Source organism: Leucoraja erinacea, chromosome 27, assembly GCF_028641065.1.
Source record: "Leucoraja erinacea ecotype New England chromosome 27, Leri_hhj_1, whole genome shotgun sequence".
In the NCBI taxonomy this organism is placed as follows: Eukaryota; Metazoa; Chordata; class Chondrichthyes; order Rajiformes; family Rajidae; genus Leucoraja; species Leucoraja erinaceus.
Genome location: NC_073403.1, coordinates 27,397,806 through 27,419,694, shown reverse-complemented (window position 1 = coordinate 27,419,694; position 21,889 = coordinate 27,397,806). Strand labels below are relative to the sequence as shown.

The window sequence follows — 21,889 nt, the reverse complement described above, 5'->3', positions numbered from 1 at the left end:
CATCTTCAGTATCTGCAAAACCATTCACTTTTGTATCATCAGCTAACTTGTTAATCTTGCCCTGTATGTTCTCATCCAAATAATTGACGTAGATGACAAACCAGCACCAAACCCTGAGGCACTCCACTAGTCACAGTTCACCAGTCCGAGAAGCAACCTACCATCAACCTCTGCTTCCTTCCATGGAGTCAATTTGCTATCCATTCAGCTATCTCTCCTTAGACCCCATGAGAGAGAACTAAACATCCAGAGCAGCCTACCATGCACAACCTTGTCGAATGCCTTACTGAAATCCATGTACACAACATCTACAGCTCTGCCCTCATCAACGTCTTCAAACAATCAATCAGATTTGTGAGACAGGACCTCCCACTTATAAAACCATGCTGTCTATCCCTAATCAGCCCTTGCCCATCCAAATGCCTGTATAACCTATCCCTCAGAATACTCTCTAGTAAATTTCCAACTACAGATGTTAAGCTCACCGGCCTATAGTTCCCAACATTCTCCATGCAGCCCTTCTTGAAAAGAAACACAACATTTGCCACCCTGCAGTCTTCCGGCACCTCTCCTGTGTTTAAAGACGACTCATAAATTTCAACCAGGGCTCCCACAATTTCTTCTCCAGTTTCCCACAATGTCCTCTGATATATCTGATCAGGCCCTGGGGATTTGTCTACGCTCATACATGATTCAGTACTTCTTCGACGGTAACACTGACTGCTCTCAAGACACTTCCATTGACTGCTCCGAGTTCTTCCGTCCTACTCTCTTTCTCCTCGGTAGATACAGAGGAGAATTACTTGTTTAATACCTTGCCCATCACCTGTGGTTCCACACAGAGGTGATCGCTTTGATTCCTGAGAGGTCCCACTCTCTCTCTGTCTAGTTACCCTTTTCCCCTTATGGATTGATAAAATCTTTTGGGATTTTCCTTAATGCTACCCACCAGAGTTATCTCCTGGCCCCTTTTTGCCCTTCTGATTTCCTTTTTCAGTTTACTCCTTAGTTCCAGAAACTCCTCCAGGGATGCACGATCCCAGCTGCCTATACCTGTCCCATGCATCATTCTTGTTTTTGACCAATGCCCCAATTTCACTTGTCAGCCAAGCTTCCTTACGTTTGTCTGCTTTGCCCTTCACTCTAACGGGAACGTACATATCCTGAGCTTTTGCCAGCGCACCTTTAAAAACATCCCACTAGGCCAATTGATTTGATTTGATTTAAATTATTGTCATTGTCTTCAATTAAGAGACAACAAAATTATTTTTCCCTTAGTCGTACAAAAAAATAAAATAAAAAAAACACAAAAACACAGAACACAGTAGTCCACAACACAAACATCCCCACAGCGGCTGAGGGAAGGAAGCACAATCCAGTCAACCACCTCATTGATGTTGCCCGATGTTCACCCGTGGTCGGGGCCTCCCGAGCACTCCATAGTCGCCGCCACGGGCGGCCCGATGTTCAGGCCTTCTCGCCGGGAACGATGGAACCCCGACGTCGAACGGGAGACCATCCTCAGCGGCGTGGACCTCTGAATCGGCCACCTTACACCGGAGTCTGCGGCTCCCGATGTCCACAGGCCATGCTGGGCGGAGATTCGCACTGTGGCGACCCCCGGCAAAGGGTCCCAGGACTCCGCGATGTTAAAGTCAGCACCGCCCACGTTGGGAGCTCTGCACCCACATGAAAGGCCGCGACAATTCAGTTGGTATGCCACAGGGGGGGCGAAGACGCGACTCGGATAATAGCCACATCCTCGCCAGGAAGCGATTGAAGGACGGTTCCTGCCTTACCCTACCCGCTCCCCCCACATAAAATACTGAAAAAAACTATAAAATCACACTCTAAACATAACAAAATTAAAAAAGACAACTAGACCATGGGCGGAGGCAGCTGGCAACAGCGCCACCGGATGTCCAGAAGCCAATGTTCCTTTTCCCTCAAATAGCCTGCTCCAGTCAACTTCTCTCATACCTTCAAAGTTGGCCTTACCCCAGTTGAGCATTTTAACACGTGGACCCGCTCCGTTCCTATTCATTACTATCTTAAACCTAATCAAACTGTGGTCACTGGTCCCAAAAGGCTCCACAGCAAACACTTAATTAACTTGCCCATCCCAATTTCCCAATACTAGATCCAGTGTTGCCCTCTCACGTGTGGGGGCCTCTGCATACTACTTAAGAAAATCTCTCCTGAACACTTTTGAGGAATTGCACCCCGTCTAAACCCTTCACACTGATTTTCCCAGTCAATATTGGGAAAGTTAAAATACCCTACAACAACAAATTTATTTAAACTGCAGCTGTCTGCAACCTCTTGGCATATTTGTTCTTCTAATTCCCATTAACCATTCGGGGGTCTGTAGTACACCCCCAACAAGGTGATCACACCTTTCTTGTTCCTCAGCTCCACCCATATAGCCTCACTAGACGAACCGTCCGTAATGTCACCTTGAAACCCTGCCGTGACATCCTCCTTAACCAACAATGCAACCCCCCCCCTCCCTTCTTTTTCCCTCACCCCTGTCTCTCCTGAAGCTCCTGTACCCTGGAACATTGAGCTGTAAGTCCTTCCCCTCCCTTAACCAGGTTTTAGTCATGGCTACATCCCAGTCGCTCGTACCTATACATGCCCTAAGCTCATCTGCTGAACCAGTCAAGCCCCTTGCATTAAAATATGTAGTGTAAACCAACCCTCCTTCCTCGCTCTCTGCCTTTCACTTGCCTATTCTGCCCACTAACCTTTACCTCCATACCAACTTTTAGCCTCTCACGTGCCTGTCCTGCACAAGATCTCACCCACCTGCCAATCTAGTTTAAACCCTCCCGTGTAGCATTAGCAAACCTTCCCGCGAGGATGGTGGTTCCCAGTTAGGGTGCAACCTGTCCCTTGTGGGCCTAAACAGCCTGTTCCTGTTTTGCACCATCGGCAAGAGATGTGAGACATGGAGAAGATGCAGTTGACGGCTTTATTCACCATGGTGGTGATGAAGCACAGTTTAGGATGTGGTTAGACATTTCACAAGTATCTCTGTAGAAAATCACATTATCAAAGGATCACAGTGACAGTTGTAACAGGAAAACAAGCAATGCAGCTGCCAGCCTGTCTCTCTGACTCAACAAATGACCCCTCAATTGCTGTGGCTCAGGGTAGAGGTGGAGAAAAGAAAAGGCATGCAGAAATGCCCCATTTCCACCCAGTAAATGCCCACAGCAGCTAGCAAATCCATCCCGATGGTCTCCCTAATACTCGTTCGTATGTACATGGCATCCATTAAGTCTGGCCTGCAACCTGTGACCTGCGCCAGATACTGGCAGAACGACATCTGAGATTGCAACGGACTCGAAGAAGATTAAGTCTGGCATTCGAAATCCACGGAGGACCTGGATAATGAGAGGGAGGAGTCATAGAACGACCATGTGATGGTGAAAGAAGGTGGGATTTGGCTGCAAAAGCAATTAAACCTTCAAGTTCCACGAGTGTCGGAAGTGGAAGTGTCTTGAGAGCAGTCAGTGTTACAGTCAAAGAAGTAATGAAGGTACTATCGTGTATGAAGGTAGACAAATCTCCAGGGCCTGATCAGATATATCCGAGGACATCGCGGGAAACTAGAGAGGAAATTGCAGGAGCCTTGGTTGAAATTTATGAGTGGTCCTTAAATCCAGGAGAGGTGCCAGAAGACTGGAGGGTGGCAAATGTTGTGCTTCTTTTCAAGAAGGGCTGCAGGGGAAATGCTGGGAACTATAGGCATCTGTTGTTGGAAAGTCACTAGAGAGTATTCTAAGGGATAGGTTATACAGGCATTTGGATGGGCAAGGGCTGATTAGGGATAGACAGCATGGTTTTGTACATGGGAGATCATGTTTCACAAATTTGATTGATTTTTTGAAGACATGACCAAAAAGGTTGATGAGGGTAGAGCTGTAGATGTTGGGTACATGGATATCAGTAAGACATTCAACAAGGTTCCGCATGGTAGGCTGGAAGGTTAGATCGCATGGGATCAAGAGAAGATAGTCAAGTGTTTTATTGTCATATGTTCCAGCTAGAACAATGAAATTCTTACTTGCTGCAGCACAACAGAATATGTAAACATAGTACACTGTAAATAATATAATTCCAAGGAGATATCGCTAAATTGATAGCAAATTGGCTCCATGGAAGGAAGCTGAGGGTGACGGTGGAAGGTTGCTTCTCGGACTGGAGGCCTGTGACTAGTGGTGTGCCTCAGGGTTCGGTGCTGGGCCCATTATTGTTCGTCATCTACATCAATGATTTGGATGCGAACTTACAGGGCAAGATTAGCAAGTTTGCCGATGATACAAAAGTTAGTGGCTTTGCAGATATTGAAGATGGTTGTGAATCATTGCAGCAGGATCTGGATCGATTGGCCAGGTGGGCCGAGGAATGGTTGGTGGAATTGAATACAGAGAAGTGTGGGCGCTGCATTTTGGGACATCTAACAAGAGCAGAACCTACACAGTAAATGGTAGGCCTTTGTGTAGTGTTGTAGAACAGAAGGATCTTGGAATGCAGGTGCATGGTTCCTTGAAGATCGAGTCGCAGGTAGATAAAGTGGTCAAAAAGGCACATTGGCCTTTATCAGTCAGAGTATTGAGTATGGAAGTTGGGACGTCATGTTGCAGTTATATAAGATGCTGGTGAGACTGCATTTAGAATATTGTGTTCAGTTCTGGGCACCATGTTATAGAAAAGATATTGCCAAGCTTAAAAGGGTTCAACAAAGATTTACAAGGATGTTGTCAGGACTAGTGAGGGTGAGCTACAGGGAGAGGTTGAGTAGGCTGGTCTCTATTCCTTGTAGCGCTGGAGGATGAGGGGTGATTTTATAAAAGTGAACAAAATCATGAGAGGAATAGATCGGGTAGACGCACAGAGTCTCTTGCCCAGAGTAGGGGAATCGTGGACCAGAGGACATAGGTTCAAGAAGGGGAAAAGATTTAATAGGAATCCAAGGGGTAACTTTTTCACACGAAGGGTGGTGGGTGTATGGAACAAGCCGCCAGAGGAGGTAGTTGAGGCTGGGACTATCCCATCATTTAAGAAACAGTTAGACAGGTACATGGATAGGACAGGTTTGGACGGATATGAACCAAGTGCAGGCAGGTGGGACTAATGTAGCTGGCACATTGTTGGCCGGTGTGCGTTGGGCCGAAGGGCCTGTTTCCCCACTATCACTCTCTGACCCTATAACACAAATGCAGTCGTTAATGTACTGGACATGTCACAAAAACACTTTAGGCCAATGCGATTTCCCATAACTAACACTTTGATATGGAGTGAATGAAGTGGAAGGAGAGATTGATCCATGCGAGGACAAGATAAAGCTTGCTAGAAAAGCAAATAGTTTGACAAATTGATTTCAATTAAAGTTGTCCTCAGTAAATTGGTTTTCCTCTCATCTACAGTACTCAGTTTACAAAACTAATCTTCAGTTCAAGAATAACAATCACCATATTTATAAGGCGAGTAATTTGTCTCATAAATTATAATTAACATTTTATTATCCAAATCAAATAATTAAAGTGAATAACAATTCAAAATAATCAATAAATGAATTGAAATGTCTATACTAGACAGTACATTATTCTTCAAAGAAAAATTCTTCAAAACAAAGTTCAGTCTCCAAAACATCCTTTATTATTCAGTTACACTTCATCAAATGAACAAGAATCTCCCTTCACTGAAGGGGTTCTGCTTTACCAACTACTTTTGTTTGTAGGCTATTTTCATGTAAATGTTTAGGCACGGCAAATTGAAATACGTTAAGAATCTGAAATACTTAATTGATAGCCTATAACAAACAAAAGACTAAATGAAGATTTTTTTTTTTTTTAATTACATAAATTGGAATTCAATGTTGACATAATATACTGCAAAAATTTGGCATTTTCAAAGTTCTCAAAACAAAATGGTTGCTGGTTCAGTAGTTTGTAACATCTGTGGATGCAGGTTTTGCACTTTGGAACATTATACAAATCATTTTTACCGCTTCCGTTCTCCTTTTTGCGTTCTCTTTTTCTCCTTTTCTTTCCTTTCTTGCTTTGCAAGCTTGTCTTTTTCTCGCTGTAGTTTATCTTGCTCTTTCTTTTTCTGTGCATCGTCACGGGCCTTTTCCCTCTCTGCTTTTTTTGCAACAAGAACCGCCTCAACATTTGTATTTTTGAAGAGAGCTATAGTTATATTAAGGATTTTGAATTATTTAATGTTCTGGTAAAGAGAATAATATTATATTTGTTACTAAACTACCAAATCCACATTGTAAAATAGTAAAACAGAAACATAAGTATTAAAACAACTTGATCTTCACTATTTTTTATTTCCATGGGACACATGCAGTTTAACCTGTTCCCTTGTTTTGATGGTTCTTGGTCAGATAATAACAAATATAATATGGTTCTCTTGTCTTTAACTATCAAATGTATTACTCAAAGAGTTGGTTACAAGTAAACAGTAACGGGAAGTGGCCAGCCTATCATAAAGCTCCTTTTAAGTAAAAATAACAAAAATACTGGTGGACCTGTCATCTGGTCCCTCAAAATCAAAAGCCTAAACTGTAGTTAGTAATTCTTACTAATCTGGAGTATTGTGCCTTGAATTTGAAGAGTACCTGTTAAGACCTGTAGTCCCAGACCTGTGGCAAATATGGCATTCATATAGGACTGTCTATAGAGACATTGGAGCTCCAAGAGCAGCTGTGCCTAAATGTAGTAACGATCCTGGAAATAACGACAACCATACCCCCCTCCTCCCCCACTCTCTTCTCTGTGCTCATTTGGATGCGTACCAATTGCTCCATTTCCCTTCTCCCCTACCCTCCCCTTGCACATACATTCCTTTCACTGGCACCACATTTTGAAGGCTGAAAGGCCTCTTCCATTGCCTGAATGAGGCAACACGCAAACTGGAGGAACAGCACGGGTGTTTCTGATTCTGTTGATTTTTTTTAAATCCACGAAGCTTTGAATAAAAATTATGGGTTTGCCCAACCTTCCATAACCCAAACTAACCCACACAGCACCATAAAAGTTGAGAATATTCAGAAAATGATGGGAATCCTTCAAACTGCATTGCAGATAACAAAATTGTGTTTGACACAAACCTTGAAAAACATGCATCTAATTTTAACCCAAAGAACATAACTGCATTGCTTTCAAGTATTACCACCATAAAATATTAAGTACCTGAAGGAATCATACACCAAATTAAATGCATTAGCAAAAGGATACACTTATCACCAAAGTTAAATGATCCACTCGCTCCATGAGCCTGTTCATCTTCAGTGCTTATGTTAAAGAAATTAAAAATATAAGCTCCGAATAACAAAATACAAACAGAATAATTGGTCCATTACATTATTGACTTTACCACACAGTTGTGCAGATATGATACAAGCTGTGAATTCAAAGGGTATTTCTCGCAAGATTTATTGGATCCACTCCGACCTTTTCAGTTCCCGGATAGTATAGACACAAGGAACTGCCAATGCTGGAAACTTGACTAGAACAAAGTGTTGCGGTAACTTAGCTGGTCAGGGAGCATCTCTGGAAGACATGGATAAGTGACCTTTTGGATCGGGACCTCTTTACAGACCCGAAACATTGCCTACCCATGCCCTCCAAAGACATTGCCTGTCTCACTGAGTTACTTCAGCAGTTTGTGCTCTATCCATATTATATATATGCGTTTCAAGGAGTAAGCAACTTCAAGAGTTGCAAATAAAATGGCCCACATGAAGTGACTAAGCGAGTAAAGTTCCAGGTCCTTTTCTCCTGTACAGTGGATCAAAAAATATATAAGGTAGACAAAAGTGCTGGAGAAACTCAGCGGGTGCAGCGGCATCTATGGAATGATGGTTATAGGCAACGTTTCGGGCCGAAACCCGGAACTAGAGTTCGGTTGGGGGCGTTGTGAGTCGGCTGCCCTGCCAGCAGCGTGTTCGTTATTTCAACTTTTATCTCTTTTAGTATATCCTAATGTCTTATGTGGGGGGTGGTGGGGGGGAAAACAGGCGAAAAACGTTTATTCAGTCACTTCCTCGACGAAGGTGACATTTTCCATGTCGCTTCTCCGCCTCCCCTCTCGCGGCCTAACAGCTCGGATTGGAGCGGCCTTTTCTGGAGTCAGGCCCAGAGATTCAGCAGCTGGCGCAGCGCGAACTTTTCCATCGCAGAGCAGGGGCGAACCCTTGCTGGGGGTCGCCAGAAATAGAGTTCTCCGATTGCTGGCTTGGTGACTTTGGCATCATGGTGCTATGGTCTGCGGAGCTTCTAGCCGCAGGCATGGCGTGGACTTGCCAGGGAAGAGTGTCGACCGCCGGCCTATAACATCCTGAAGCCGCGGTCTCTGGTAGGAAAGTGCCGATTCGGGCACTCCAAGTGCGGAGTATGCTCGACCGTCCCGGCGTTGGAGTTTCGATCATCCCGACGAGAGAGCCGGTACATTTGGCCGTCCGTAGAGGCGACTACGGAAGGTTTATGACCCCGACCATGGATAAACAAAAGGAGGACAACTGAAACTTTGTTGCCTTCCACCAGTGAAGAATGTTGTGGTGGATATATGTGTTAAATTCTATTGTGTATTCTTTTTTTAAGTGTATCGTTGCATGGCAAATTCATTTCACTGTATCTTAGCTGGGGCATGTGATGAATAAATTTGACTTTGACATTGACATTAGTCCCACTTGCCTGTGGTTGGTCCATATCTCTCCAAACCTGTCCTATCCATCTACCCATCTAACTGTTTCTTAACCAACGGGATAGTCCCAGCCTCAACTACCTCATCTGGCATCTTGTTCCATACACCCACCAAACTTTGTGTGAAAATGTTACCCCTCTGATTCCTATTAAACCGTTTCCCTTCACCTTGAACCTACAGTACAGTCAGAAAGTATTCAGACCCCTTCACCTTTTCTACATTTTGTTACGTTACAGCCTTATTCTAAAATTGATTTAAATTATTATTTTTTAATTATCAATACACACACAATACCCCATAATAAAGCAAAAACAGGTGTTTAGAAATGTTTGCAAAATAATTAATAAGAAATTACTGAAATATCACATTTACATAAGTATTCAGATCCTTTCCTCAGTACTTTGTTGAGGCACCTTTGGCAGCGATTACAGCTTCAAGTCTTCTTGGAGGTTACAAGCTTGGCACACTTGTATTTGGGTTATTTCTCCCATTCTTCTCTGCAGATCCTCTCAAGCTCTGTCAGGTTGGATGGGGAGCGTTGATGCACGGCTATTTTCAGGTCTCTCCAAAGATGCTCGATCGGGTATCATGTCCAGGCTCTGGCTGGGCCACTCAAGGACATTCACAGATTTGTCACGAAGCCACTCCTGCGATGTCTTGGCTGTGTGCTTAGGGTCGTTGTCCTGTTGGAAGGTGAACCTCCACCACAGTCTGAGATCCAGAATGCTCTGGAGCAGGTTTTCATCAAGGATCTCTCTGTACATTGGTCCATTCATCTTTCCTGCGATCTTGACTCGTCTCCCAGTTCCTGCCGCTGCAAAACATCCCCCCACCATGATGCTGCCACCACCATGCTTCACCGTAGGTATGGTATTGGCCAGGTGATAAGCGGTGCCTGGTTTCCTCCAGACGTGACGCTTGGCATTTAGACCAAAGAGTTCAACCTTGTTTTCATCAGACCAGAGAATATTTAGGTGCCTTTTGGCAAACTCCAAGCAGGCTGTCATGTGCCTTTTACTGAGGAGTGGCTTCCATCTGGCCACTAACATAAAGGTCTGATTGGTGGAGTGCTGCAGATATAGTTGTCCTTCTGGAAGGTTCTCCCATCTCCAAAGACACTCTGGAGCTCTGTCAGAGTGACCATCGGGCAGGGCTCTTGGTCAGGGAGGTGACCAAGGCCCTTTTCTCCAGATTGCTGTTTGGCCAGGCGGCCAGCTCTATGAAGCGTCCTGGTGATTCCAAAGTTCTTCCATTTAATAATAACGGAGGCCACTGTGCTCTTCGGGACCTGCAATGCTGCAGAAATTGTTTTATATCCCTTCCCCAGATCTGTGTCTCGACACAATCCTGTCTCGGAGGACTATGGACAATTTTTCTCAATTTTGAGTGTCATAGCAAAGGATCTGAATACTTATGTAAATGTGACATTTCATTTATTTCATTTTCATTACTTTCCAAAAAATTCTAAACACCTGTTTTCACTTCTTCATTCTGCGGTATTGTGTGCAGATGATTTTTAAAAAAATGAATTTAATCCATTTTAAAATAAGTCTGTAATGTTACAAAATGTGGAAAAAGTGAAGGGACAATACTTTCTGAATGCACTGTATGTCCTCTGGTCCTCGATTGCCCTACGCTGGGCAAAAGAGTGCGTAGTTACCCGATCTATTCCTCTCATGATTTTGTGTACCTCTATAAGATCCCCCTCATCCTCATGCACTCCATGGAACAGAAACCCAGCCTACTCAATGTCTCCCTATAGCTCACACTGTCTAGTCCTGGCAACATCCTTGTAAATCTTTTCTGAACCCTTTCAAGCTTGACAATATCTTTCCTATAACATGGTGCCCAGAAAGGAACACAATATTCTAAATACAGTCTCACCAATGTCTTATACAACTGCAACATGACCTCGCAACTTCTATATTCAATACTCTGTCTGATGAAGGCCAAAGTGCCAAAAGCCTTTTTGATCACCTTATCTACCTGCAACTCGACCTTCAAGGAACCATGCACCTGTACTCCTAGATTCCTCTGCTCTACAACACTACCACCTCTCTGTGTAGGTCCTGCCTTTGTTCGACATCCCAAACTGCAATACCTCACACTTTTCTGTATTAAATTCCATCTCCCTAAAACCCTTCTTCTGCCCACCTGGCCAATCGATCAAGGTCCTGCTACAATCTTTCGCAACCATCTTCACTATCTGCAAAACCACTCACTTTTGTATAAAAAGTAAACTTGCTAATCTTGCCCTGTATGTTCTCATCCAAATCATTGATGTAGATGACAAACAGTGACAGGCCCAACACCGCACCCTGAGGCACACCACTAGTCACAGGCCTCCAGTCCGACAAGCAACCTTCCACCATCACCCTGCGTTTCCTTCCATGGAGCCAATTTGCTATCCATTCAGCCATCTCTCCTTGGATCCCATGCGATCTATCCTACAGAACAGTCTATCATGCGGAACCTTGTCGAATGCCTTACTGAAGTCCATGCATGCAACATCTACAGCTCTGCCCTCATCAACCTTTTTGGTCCCGTCTTCAAAAAAACCCAATCAGATTTGTGAGGCATGACCTCCCACGTACAAAACCATGCTGACTATCTGTAATCAGCCCTTAGCCATCCAAATGCCTGTATAACCTATCCCTCAGAATACTCTCCAGTAACATACCAACTACAGATGTTAAGCTCTATAGTTCCCAGCATTTCTCCAGCCCTTCTTCAAAAGAGGCACAACATTTGCCACCCTCCAGTCTTCCGGCACCTCTCCTGCATTTAAGAACGACTTGTAAATTTCAACCAGGGCTCCCGCAATTTCCTCTCTAGTCAGAGGAAATATATCTGATCAGGCCCTGGAGATTTGTCTACCTTCAAACAAGACAGTACCTTCAGTACTTCTTCAACGGTAACACTGACTGCTCTCAAGACACTTCCAGTGACTGTTCCAATTTCCTCCGTCCTACTGTCTTTCTCCTCAGTATATACAGAGGAGAAATACTCATTTTGTACCTTGCCCATCTCCTGTGGCTCCACACAGAGGCGACCACTTTGATTCCCAAGAGGACCTACTCTCTCTCTCTCTCGTTACCCTTCTCCCCTTGATGTATTTATAAAATATTTTGAGATTGTCCTTAATGCCAAGCATTTTTATTTATTTATTTTAAATCAGCCACATAGTAAGGGCACTACAGTTTTATAATCCCTTCCACAGAGTACGATAATGGTTAAAATATCATGACTATCTATCGTAAATAATTTAGAGATACAGCATGGAAACAGGCATTTCGGCCTACCGAGTCCACGCCAACCAGCAATCCCTGTACACTAGTTCTACCCTACATATTCAGGACAATTCACAGAAGCCAATTAACCTACAAACCTGCATGTCTTTGGGATGTGGGAGGAAATTTGAACACCCAGAAAAAAATCCACACATTCACAGGGAGAACGTACAAACTCCACACAGATCGCACCTAAGGTCAGGATTGAACCCAGGTCTCTAGTGCTGAGAGGCAGCAGTTCTACCGCTGTGCCACTGTGTTTGTGTTTACTTCATTTTACAAAATGCTATGAAAGATTTGATTTGAAGCTAATTTCTATAAATCTTGTCATTCAAGTGTCTATTTGTCAGAAGCCTGAACTGGAGTAATAAAATGTTTACATGTGCTCGTAAAGCTGCAGCAAGTAATGATCGGAAACATGCTTGCATACGGTAAAACTCTAATAATCCGGCACACTCGACACTTTGGCAGTGCCAGACAAGCAGACTTTCTGCACCATTGGACGTGTTCCTACTAATACCTAAACACACTTTTAATTATCTTTTAATCATCTTACAGCATGGAAACAGGCCCTTCGTCCACTGACCAATGATCACCATACACAAGTTCTATCCTACGCGCTAGAGCCAATTTACCGAAGCCAATTAACCTACAAACCTGCACATCTTTGGAATGCGGGAAGAAACCGGAGCACCTGGAGAAAACCCACATGGTCACACGGAGAACGTGCAAACTCTATATAGACAGCACCTGAAGTCAGGATCAAACTCGGGACTTTGGCGCTATAAGGCTCTCAAACAACCACGATGGAGAACAGAAGGTTTACACGACCTCACCCGCCACTTTGTTCTTGTTTGCTGGAAGGATGACAAAAGAACAAGACCGCGTTTTTAAATACATGAATGAAAAATTATTCTCCTGAAGTTATCTTAATACTTCTTCCCGAGAAATTAGTAACAGAAAGGATATTCCTCTTCATCCGTTATGTTTGCATACTGTGCAAGAACTGCAGCTTTCGTAGATTTTTCCTCCTCCGAAGCACCTTTTTGTTTCACAACAATCTGAGCTTGTTTCTCAATCATGCTTGCAATGGCGTGTACTTCGGCTTTTAAAACAAACAGATCAAATGGTGCAGTTAGATAAACTTTGACAGTTAGATTTCCAAAAAACATCAAATGATTTTCCTTAATACAGTAGCATAAATAAAATAATATCCGGCACAGTTATGAAACATACTCACCCAATCAATTGACTTCATGCATTTAATATATGCAAATAAAAGAACAGCAATTATTCGACATCTGAGATTATCCTGAATTTTACCTTCATCGTTTTTCTCTTGAGTCATATTGTTTGTGATCTCAGACCACTTTTGAATAATTTCTTTGCAAATGATTGTTAATGAATCTTCATCCTGAAAAAATAAATGTATTCAAGTCTAACAAACATTTAGTTCAGAGATATTCTGGCCTTTTGTGATTAACTAGACTTCACCATCATTCATTTCCTCTTGGTCTCCACCACAGACAACTTGTCTCCACATTAAACATTGTAATAGCACCCGCCTTAACTACCTCCTCTGGCAGCCCAATCCTGTGATAAAAGGCTGGCCCTTAGGTTCCTATTAAATCTTTCCCCTCTCACCCATGTCCTCTGGTTCTCAATTCTCTTACTCTGGGTAAAAGACCCTGTGCATTACCCTACCTATTCCTCTCATGGTCAGATACACTTCTCATCACATGTCTTGTCTGACCAGCAATCACCCCGTAAATTAATTCTATCCTACACATTAAGGACAATTTATAGAAGCCAAATAATCTTATCATTAAACCCCAAACCACACCCAGAAAGGGCATTTCAACTTTACTTCCTCCTATAACGTCAATATTTTTACTTTTGATCAAAATATATTTGAAAGGTAAATATTAACAAATTACTGTAATGTTGGAAATCTGAAATAAAAACATAAAATGTTGGAAATATTCAACAGGTCATATAGTATCCATGGAAAGAGAAACAGAGTGTGTTTATCATTCATATTCTGACAAAACAAGTGTTCGACCCAAAACATTAACTGATCAAAATACAAAGTGTTAGAGGAACCCAGCAAGTCAGGTAGAATCTGTGGAAGGAATGGATATGTGGTACTTTGGTTCTGGATTATTTTTCGGTCTGAAGAAAGATCACAGCCCAAAAAAAGAGCTGCTGCCTGGCCTGTTGAGTTTCTCCAGCACTTTGTATTTTGTTCAAGATTCCAGCATCTGTAGTTCCTTGTGGCCCCACATTAACTCGGATACACTCTCCACAGATAATGTCTGATCTGTTGAGTTTCCAACAACTTGTGTTTATAGCTGAAAAATAAGCAGTTTCTTCAGAAACTCGGCATTTGCTAAGGTGAAGATACAAATAATGGACAATAGATTCAGTAACGACATGCCTGTTTTTTTTTCTGTAACACATTACACTTGGTTAGGCAGCTTCTTAAGTAAAGGTTACTATGCCAGCTGCCTCAATGGCTGCAACTAAATTAGAATCCTCAGCATCATCGAATTACAACAAACGTTTCAAATTACACTTTGACAGAGTCAATGCTGATAGGAACGTTTTATTTAAAGTTAACGCGTCGTACAATAAAGTAACACGCCGTAATTCACTGCGGAGAGGTATTAAAGCAGGCGGGCTGGCGCCACACTGCCATGGTCCGGCGCTCCACTCACCAGAAACGCAGATAAAATGCCTTCAAGAACTTCGGACTTTTCCTCTTCGCTCTCCCCCTCTTGCAAGATGCCGTTAATGTAGGAGCCGTACACGTCCTCGTCTATTTCCAGCTGCTCCAGCCGCCGGCTGAGCCACGCCGCGAAGCCGTCCCCCGCCAGCTCGCCGCTGGGCCTGGGCACCGTCCCCGCACCAGCCGCCGCCGCCAGCCCGCCGCTGGGCGCCGCCATCTTGTGTCCGCGGGGTCCTGGCGGCTAGTGCGGGTGCCCGCGACACGCCTGCCCGGCGCCTGCGCACTCGGATCCTCGGGTGAGGAGGAGCGAAGTTTGAATCGGCGGCCGGAGGGAGCGGAGCGGAGCAGAGCGGGACGGCACGGCACGGCGACAAGGAGCGGCGCCCGCGGGTAGGCCGTCCGGCGACTGGGGCTTCATCTCCCACCCTACCGAACAACCTCGCGCGACGTGGGGTTTAAATGGCCATGGTCGGCGGGGGCGAGGGGAGGGATTGTGACGGGGAGGGGGGAAGAACTCGGACAGGGGGGGCGGGTGTGAGGACTGGGACTGGGCCGGGGTCACGGCTCAGGGGTGGGTCGGGCCGGGCCGGGCAGTCCGGGACTGGACTCCCCTTCGGGGCTCGCCAGCAACTATCACTCTGCATTTAAAAAAACAAAACAATGTTTCCAAAACAACTCGCGCTCCAGTGGTTGGCCACGTCAAATTGAGTTCGTATACAAGGTCGTTTTAGAGTATTGCATTCAGTTCTGGACGCCCCAGTACAGAAAAGATGTGGAGACGTTGGAGAGGAGATTTACTAGATTGGTGCCTGGATTAGAGTGTATTAGTTTATGCACAACAGGACACACAGCAGGTCAGGCAGCATCGAAGATACTGGTATCTTTGGGCAGCATCTCTGGAGAACATGGATAGGTGATGTTGTTGGAATAATTTTCACGAGACGTGAGTGACTATCAAACTGTAGCTACTTTATTAAACTTGTCAGACAAAGAGAATAGTCAAGCAAAAGATTGACCTCTCGATTCAAAGCATGCAGTATTTTTATATCATTTTTGATAGCATAATAGCTAGGTTAGTCACGTACATTTGTGTGCAGAGGTGTGCAATAGACGTACTATTGTGATTCAGCATTCAGTAACTTTCCACTGAGTAACAGATTTCTTTATCTATGTTCACAAGCTCTTTGTGTTTAGCGAATTCCTTGATTCACGTAATGCCCAGATATCTATTGATTTAGTTTGAAATGAAGCTCCACAGTCTCAAGGGATAGAATGATCTAAAGAAATACCACCCTGGTGTGAACATTTTATTTTCTAGCCAATCCAACAGCAAGGTTGTCTTTCTCTTTGAAATGGTGCCTACTGTAAAATGATTACACACATTCAAATGTAGTTGCCATACATGGTGACCCGATCTGGTCTGAGCCCCAGTATATAGTTCGGGAGTCTCTTGTGTGTGATCCCTGGCATTTTTTTTAAACCTTGGATTTGTGTGTGAGATTTGATGTCTACCAGTGCTTTACTGACGTGTGAAATTTTAAGTAATGATAGATGTGTACATTTGGTGTTCCAATTGGATGGACTCAAATTTTGGTTATCTCTGATGATTAATCACAGAATTAAAAATTGAAGTGCATTGTAAATCTCTGACACTGAAAATATATTTTTTAAAGGAAATCTGCAAGGAAGTTGAAAGTGTAAAAGATGCCACGAAAGAGTTTGATACAAGATTGTGAAGAAGTCACATTGAAAAATTGTCCAATTTCTGGGAAGGCATTTTACCTAGATCTTCCAGATAATAAGAGCACCAAACTTTTGGAAGATATTGTGAAAAATATGGGAGGGGTATGTATAATTTTCTATGTATTGGAACTTCCATTAACTATTATTGTTTCATTCTTTATGTTTTGTAACATTTTGATAAGTCTTACAAAGTCATTCTAACGTTCTTGATGATTTTATTATGGTTAGGAAATTGTTCCAAATGAAAATGCAAAAATGTATCTGTGCAGTATATTTTGTGTTCACTTTGGTTGAATAGGAAGGTTGAAAATAAGCCAAACACTGCAGAAATGTTTTTCACATGCAGCTAATATTCCATTAGATTGTGTAGCAAGGACATAGAGTACTTATCATCAACTATTAACAGTAGAAGATGCAAGAGAAGAACTAATGCAAAATAATGTTGTCAGGAAAGATTAAAGGGTCTAAAGTTTATGATAGATACTGCAATATAAATGCATAAAAATAAATTAATAACTATGGCACATTAGAGCTGGCTGTGGAAAATAATTTTAATCTAGTTGATTAGAAATCCAACAGCAATATCAGCAAATACTTAAATTTTCACTAACATAAGCAGGATAAAGTGTGATGCTGCGGGACTGGAAGTCTTAATTTAATTTAATTAACCACACCAGAAACTGAACCTTTACTGGCAAATTCTAGGTTCAGTTACTTTGGATTTATGAAGGACACAAAGTGCTGGAGTAACACGTGGGTCAGGCTGCATCTCTGCAGTATAATGTGGATAAATGTGAGGTTATCCATTTTGGTGGCAAAAATAGGAAAAAGCAGACTATTATCTAAATGGTGGCCGATTGGGAAAGGGGGAGATGCAGCGAGACCTGGGTGTCATGGTACACCAGTCATTGAAGGTAGGCATGCAGGTGCAGCAGGCAGTAAAGAAAGCAAATGGTATGTTAGCTTTCATTGCAAAAGGATTTGAGTATAGGAGCAGAGAGGTTCTACTGCAGTTGTACAGGGTCTTGGTGAGACCACACCTGGAGTATTGCGTACAGTTTTGGTCTCCAAATCTGAGGAAGGACATTATTGCCATAGAGGGAGTGCAGAGACGGTTCACCAGACTGATTCCTGGGATGTCAGGACTGTCTTATGAAGAAAGACTGGATAGACTTGGTTTATACTCTCTAGAATTTAGGAGATTGAGAGGGGATCTTATAGAAATTTACAAAATTCTTAAGGGGTTGGACAGGCTAGATGCAGGAAGATTGTTCCCGATGTTGCGGAAGTCCAGGACAAGGGGTCACAGCTTAAGGATAAAGGGAAATCCTTTAAAACCGAGATGAGAAGAACTTTTTTCACGCAGAGAGTGGTGAATCTCTGGAACTCTCTGCCACAGAGGGTAGTTGAGGCCAGTTCATTGGCTATATTTAAGAGGGAGTTAGATGTGGCCCTTGTGGCTAAGGGGATCAGGGGGTATGGAGAGAAGGCAGGCACGGGATACTGAGTTGGATGATCAGCCATGATCATATTGAATGGCGGTGCAGGCTCGAAGGGCCGAATGGCCTACTCCTGCACCTAATTTCTATGTTTCTATGAATAGGTGGCATTTCAGGTTGGGACCCTTCTTCAGACTGATTGTGGTGGGGGGGAGAGATAAAAGAAAAGTTAGAAGAGAAAAAGAGCAGGACCCAATGTGGCAGGTAATAGGTGAACATAGGCGAGGGGTGGGGTGTGTTGATAGGCAGATTGTTTGACAAAGGTCGAGGATGGAAAAAACAGAAGCTGTGTCTTACCTGGACTTGCCTATTTTCCCCTTCCACCTATGTTCTTTCCTCTGGCTTCACAATTTGCAACTCTTCAATCCTTTTGTTTCACACCATCTGTCTTTTTGATCTCTGGCTGTCCATCCATCTGCTTATCAACCTCCACTGTTCGCCCCCCCCCCACCACCACCATGTTTGCCTATAAATTACCACGCATCGTCCAACCCCTCAATAATCAGTTTGAAGAAGGTTCCTGACCAAAGCGTCACATCCATACTCTCTGTATATTGAATTTAGAAAAAACACTGCCACTTATGGCTGTGATCTTTGGCCATCTTACTCAGAATCCCCCTCCACTGTGCAGGACAAGAGGATTTTGCCCATCGACGAAAAATAAAAGAGTTATTAGTGTTTAAAAAAATGTTGAGATTCTCTCTCTTGAAGGCCACATTCCTTCCGGAGGGACTATAAAACCCGGAAGTGTTGAGTGCCTCAGTCAGTCTCTGCAAGATGGGGGGAGCGAGAGGGTCACGTCTCTCGGTCTGAGCTGTGAAGAACACTGAACACATTTCTACTAAACTGTGTGGTTTTACTTGCCTTTAGTGCCCTTAATGTGGTTTGAAAATGTGGTTGGTTTGAAATAAAGCACCGCAAATGGTTGTTGGTGGTGGTTGGTTTGAAATAAAGCACAGGAAATGGTTGTTGGTGGTGGTTGGTTTGAAATAAAGCACAGCAAATGGTTGTTGGTGGTGGTTGGTTTGAAATAAAGCACAGCATTAAAAGTCTAAACTTCCTGTTTTGCACTGTATATTGATTTTAGATAAAACGCTACCACTTACGGCTGTGATTTTTGGCCATCTTAGTCGGTCCCCCTCCGCTCATCAGGCGCAGAGGATTCTTCCCGTTAATGAAAAATAAAAGTCTTATTAGTGTTTAATAAATGTTGAGAATCTCTCTCGTGTCAATCACGCCATGAAGGCCACGCCCCTTCTGGTGGGGGGGGATTATAAAACCCAGAAGTGTGGGTGTGGCTCAGTCTCTGCAAGATGGGGAGGAAGAGGTCATGACTGTCTGAGCTGTGAATCAACTGAACACACTGAATATCTACTGAACTGCGAGTGTGGTTTTATGGTGGTTTCACCCTGCTTGGTGGCATGAAACTGCACTTGAATTTGGTAGCCTAGCACCCTACTTGAAATGGAATCTCAAGGACTAGCCGTGATTCAACTGCCAGCCCACCAGCCGCGAGTGAGCTGCCAGCACATCGGGCTTGAGTGACTGAGCTGCCACTTGAATTTGGTGGACTTGCACCCTGCATGAAGTGGTATGAAACTGCACTTGAATTTGGCGGCCTTGCACCCTGCTTGAAAAGGTAGGAACATGGATTTGAATTTGGTGGCCTTGCACCCTGCTTGAAATGGAATTTCAAGGAATAGTCACGAGTCAACTGCCAGCCCACCAGCCGTGAGTGAGCTGCCAGCAGATCAGGCTTGAGGGACTGAGCTGCCACCCCAAGAACCCATACCAGCACTCCAGAAAGCCCTCCCACTTGCACCCTGCTCATAGTGGTAAGAAACTGCACTTGGGTTTGGTGGACTTGCACCCTGCTTGAAGTGGTATGAAACTGCACTTGAATTTGGTGGTCTTGCACCCTGCTTGAAGTGGTATGAAACTACACTTGAATTTGGTAGCCTAGTGCCCTACTTGAAATGGAATCTCAAAGACTAGCCGTGAGTCAACTGCCAGCCCACCAGTCGTGAGTGAGCTGCCAGCACATCGGGCTTGAGTGACTGAGCTGCCACCCCCAAAAATCCATTTGGCCCACAATGTCCATACTAGCCCCCTAGAAACCAGTCCCTCAGCCCACAACACCCATACTAGCACTCCAGAAAGCCCCCCCCCCCCAATGACCACCAATATTGGAATTGGTGGAGAGAGGTGGAATATTGCGTTGGGGGACCAGCTCTCCCGTGTGAACATGGGACCCAACGGGTTCCACTTAGTTTAGTATATTACTATGACACTCCGCAGCACTTTGTTTAATTTCTCTTTTGCTTTACTTGATGTACTATGTATGGCATTTATTTGTTGAGAAATTGGATTCAGAGTTAACATTTCAAATGCAGTTAGATTCGTGTAGATATGTTACTAATATGTTATCCATTTCCCTGAAATGCAGACAATTGAAAGCTTTCTCAGTAAAGAAGTGAGTTATGTGATTACCAACAGCAAGGAAGCAAACATTCAGAGTAAATCCTATTTAGCACCAGTTCCAAACAAGAAACATTTGAAAAGAGATCAAGCTAACTCCTCTCATTCAATCAACTTCAGAAATGGTCAGACGGTACGTGAGTATAACTGTAAATTTAGTCACCTCTGCATTCTGTTGCTCTAGTGTACCATTGGATATTGGTGATGTCCACTTAACGTTAAAGTAATTTGCGGTTCTTTTGAACTATGTGTGTTCTTTGAACAACAGTTAAACTAAATCATTAACATATTTGCTGACCGCACTTATAACGTTGGGCTTGAATGCATAAAAATATTGATTTACTGTGGTGTTGGATAGTGACTGGGAGATGAATTTTTCGAATCCCTTTCATAACGTGTCTAAATGTAAATATCACAAAATGGCATCAGTTTTTAAATCTTGTACAGTGTAAACTCCAATAATCTGCAATCATATTTTGGAAATCTGGATAATTCACCATCTGCCTCTTGGGCCACATTTCCTGACCTTTTTAACTTGCCAAGGCCACATTTTCTATGCTTCTTTTAAACTGACCAGGTTCACTTACAATGCAAATGTGGCTACTTGGTAATTTTTTTTTTTTTTTTTAATGAATTAAATGAATGTTAGAGTATTATTTGAAAACCATCCAATAAATTACAAAATCTGTCAATTATGCCAGATTTACTGCACGGTGATTGTGTTAAAATAATTACAGAATTAAGGATGATTTTCATCTGGTTAATGTAGTAACATGCTGTTGGTAATTTTGACATGTGGTGGAGATAATTTTCACACTGTAAATGCCTTTTATTCTTTCTAGAAGTTTTAGCATAATGAAATAATGCTCTGGTAATTCTTTCAACCTCAGATCAGCAGAGGAAAACGACTACTTGAAAAAGTGATCAAGTACAATGTAAGTAGCTAATTTCTACAAAGTTAGTTAAATGTTTATTATAAATTTAACATATTTCCATTTAAGTTAAAATGCTAAGTGAATAGATTCTAGCACAGAGCTATAAAAATTAAGGATCCCAGTTTTAGTCGTTGGTCTGTAGTTGATCTATGCTAATTTAACAGTGGAGATGCTGCACTTGTCTTAGATGACAACGACATATTAGACACAAAGATGACATGGTTCTACACTATGGAAACGGATCCGTCCATCCAGCTTGCCCCTATTGACCATTGTGCCCTACCTACACTAGTCCCGTCTGCCCACATTTGGCCTATATCCCTCTAAGCCTTTCCTATCCATGTACCTGTCCAAATGTCTTTTAAATGTTGGTATAGTTTCTGCTTCAACTGCCTCCTCTGGCAGCTCATTCTGTATGTTCACCACCCACTGAATGTGAAAAGTTGCCCCTCCAGATTCCTATTAAATCTTTTTTTTCTCACCCTAAACCTG

General features: G+C 43.2%; 2 protein-coding genes across 4 annotated transcripts in view; one reads left to right on the top strand and one right to left on the bottom strand.

Annotated features, from left to right (window-relative positions):
• Nucleotides 1–5,644: 5,644 nt before the first annotated feature.
• On the bottom strand, nt 5,645–14,990 carry ccdc43 (coiled-coil domain containing 43). Its single transcript, XM_055657346.1, has 5 exons — nt 14,732–14,990; nt 13,338–13,428; nt 12,984–13,119; nt 7,257–7,309; nt 5,645–6,200 (listed from the first exon to the last, which is right to left on the bottom strand). Exons 1-5 carry the CDS (start codon nt 14,957–14,959, stop codon nt 6,013–6,015), a joined length of 696 nt encoding a protein of 231 aa, XP_055513321.1. The 5' UTR covers nt 14,960–14,990; the 3' UTR covers nt 5,645–6,012.
• Nucleotides 14,991–15,038: 48 nt separating this feature from the next.
• The window catches only part of LOC129710382 (protein DBF4 homolog A-like), a 31,942-nt gene continuing 25,091 nt past the window's right edge, over nt 15,039–21,889 (top strand). The window contains exons 1-4 of one of the 3 annotated variants that reach the window (XM_055657343.1): nt 15,039–15,132; nt 16,416–16,587; nt 20,431–20,595; nt 21,353–21,397. In XM_055657343.1, the coding sequence (XP_055513318.1) occupies nt 16,447–16,587; nt 20,431–20,595; nt 21,353–21,397 (351 nt within the window). In that variant the 5' untranslated portion in view covers nt 15,039–15,132; nt 16,416–16,446. Of the gene's footprint in view, nt 15,191–15,445; nt 15,686–16,415; nt 16,588–20,430; nt 20,596–21,352; nt 21,398–21,889 lie in introns of those variants that run through there. The other 2 variants (XM_055657344.1, XM_055657345.1) reach the window with 2 other exon arrangements.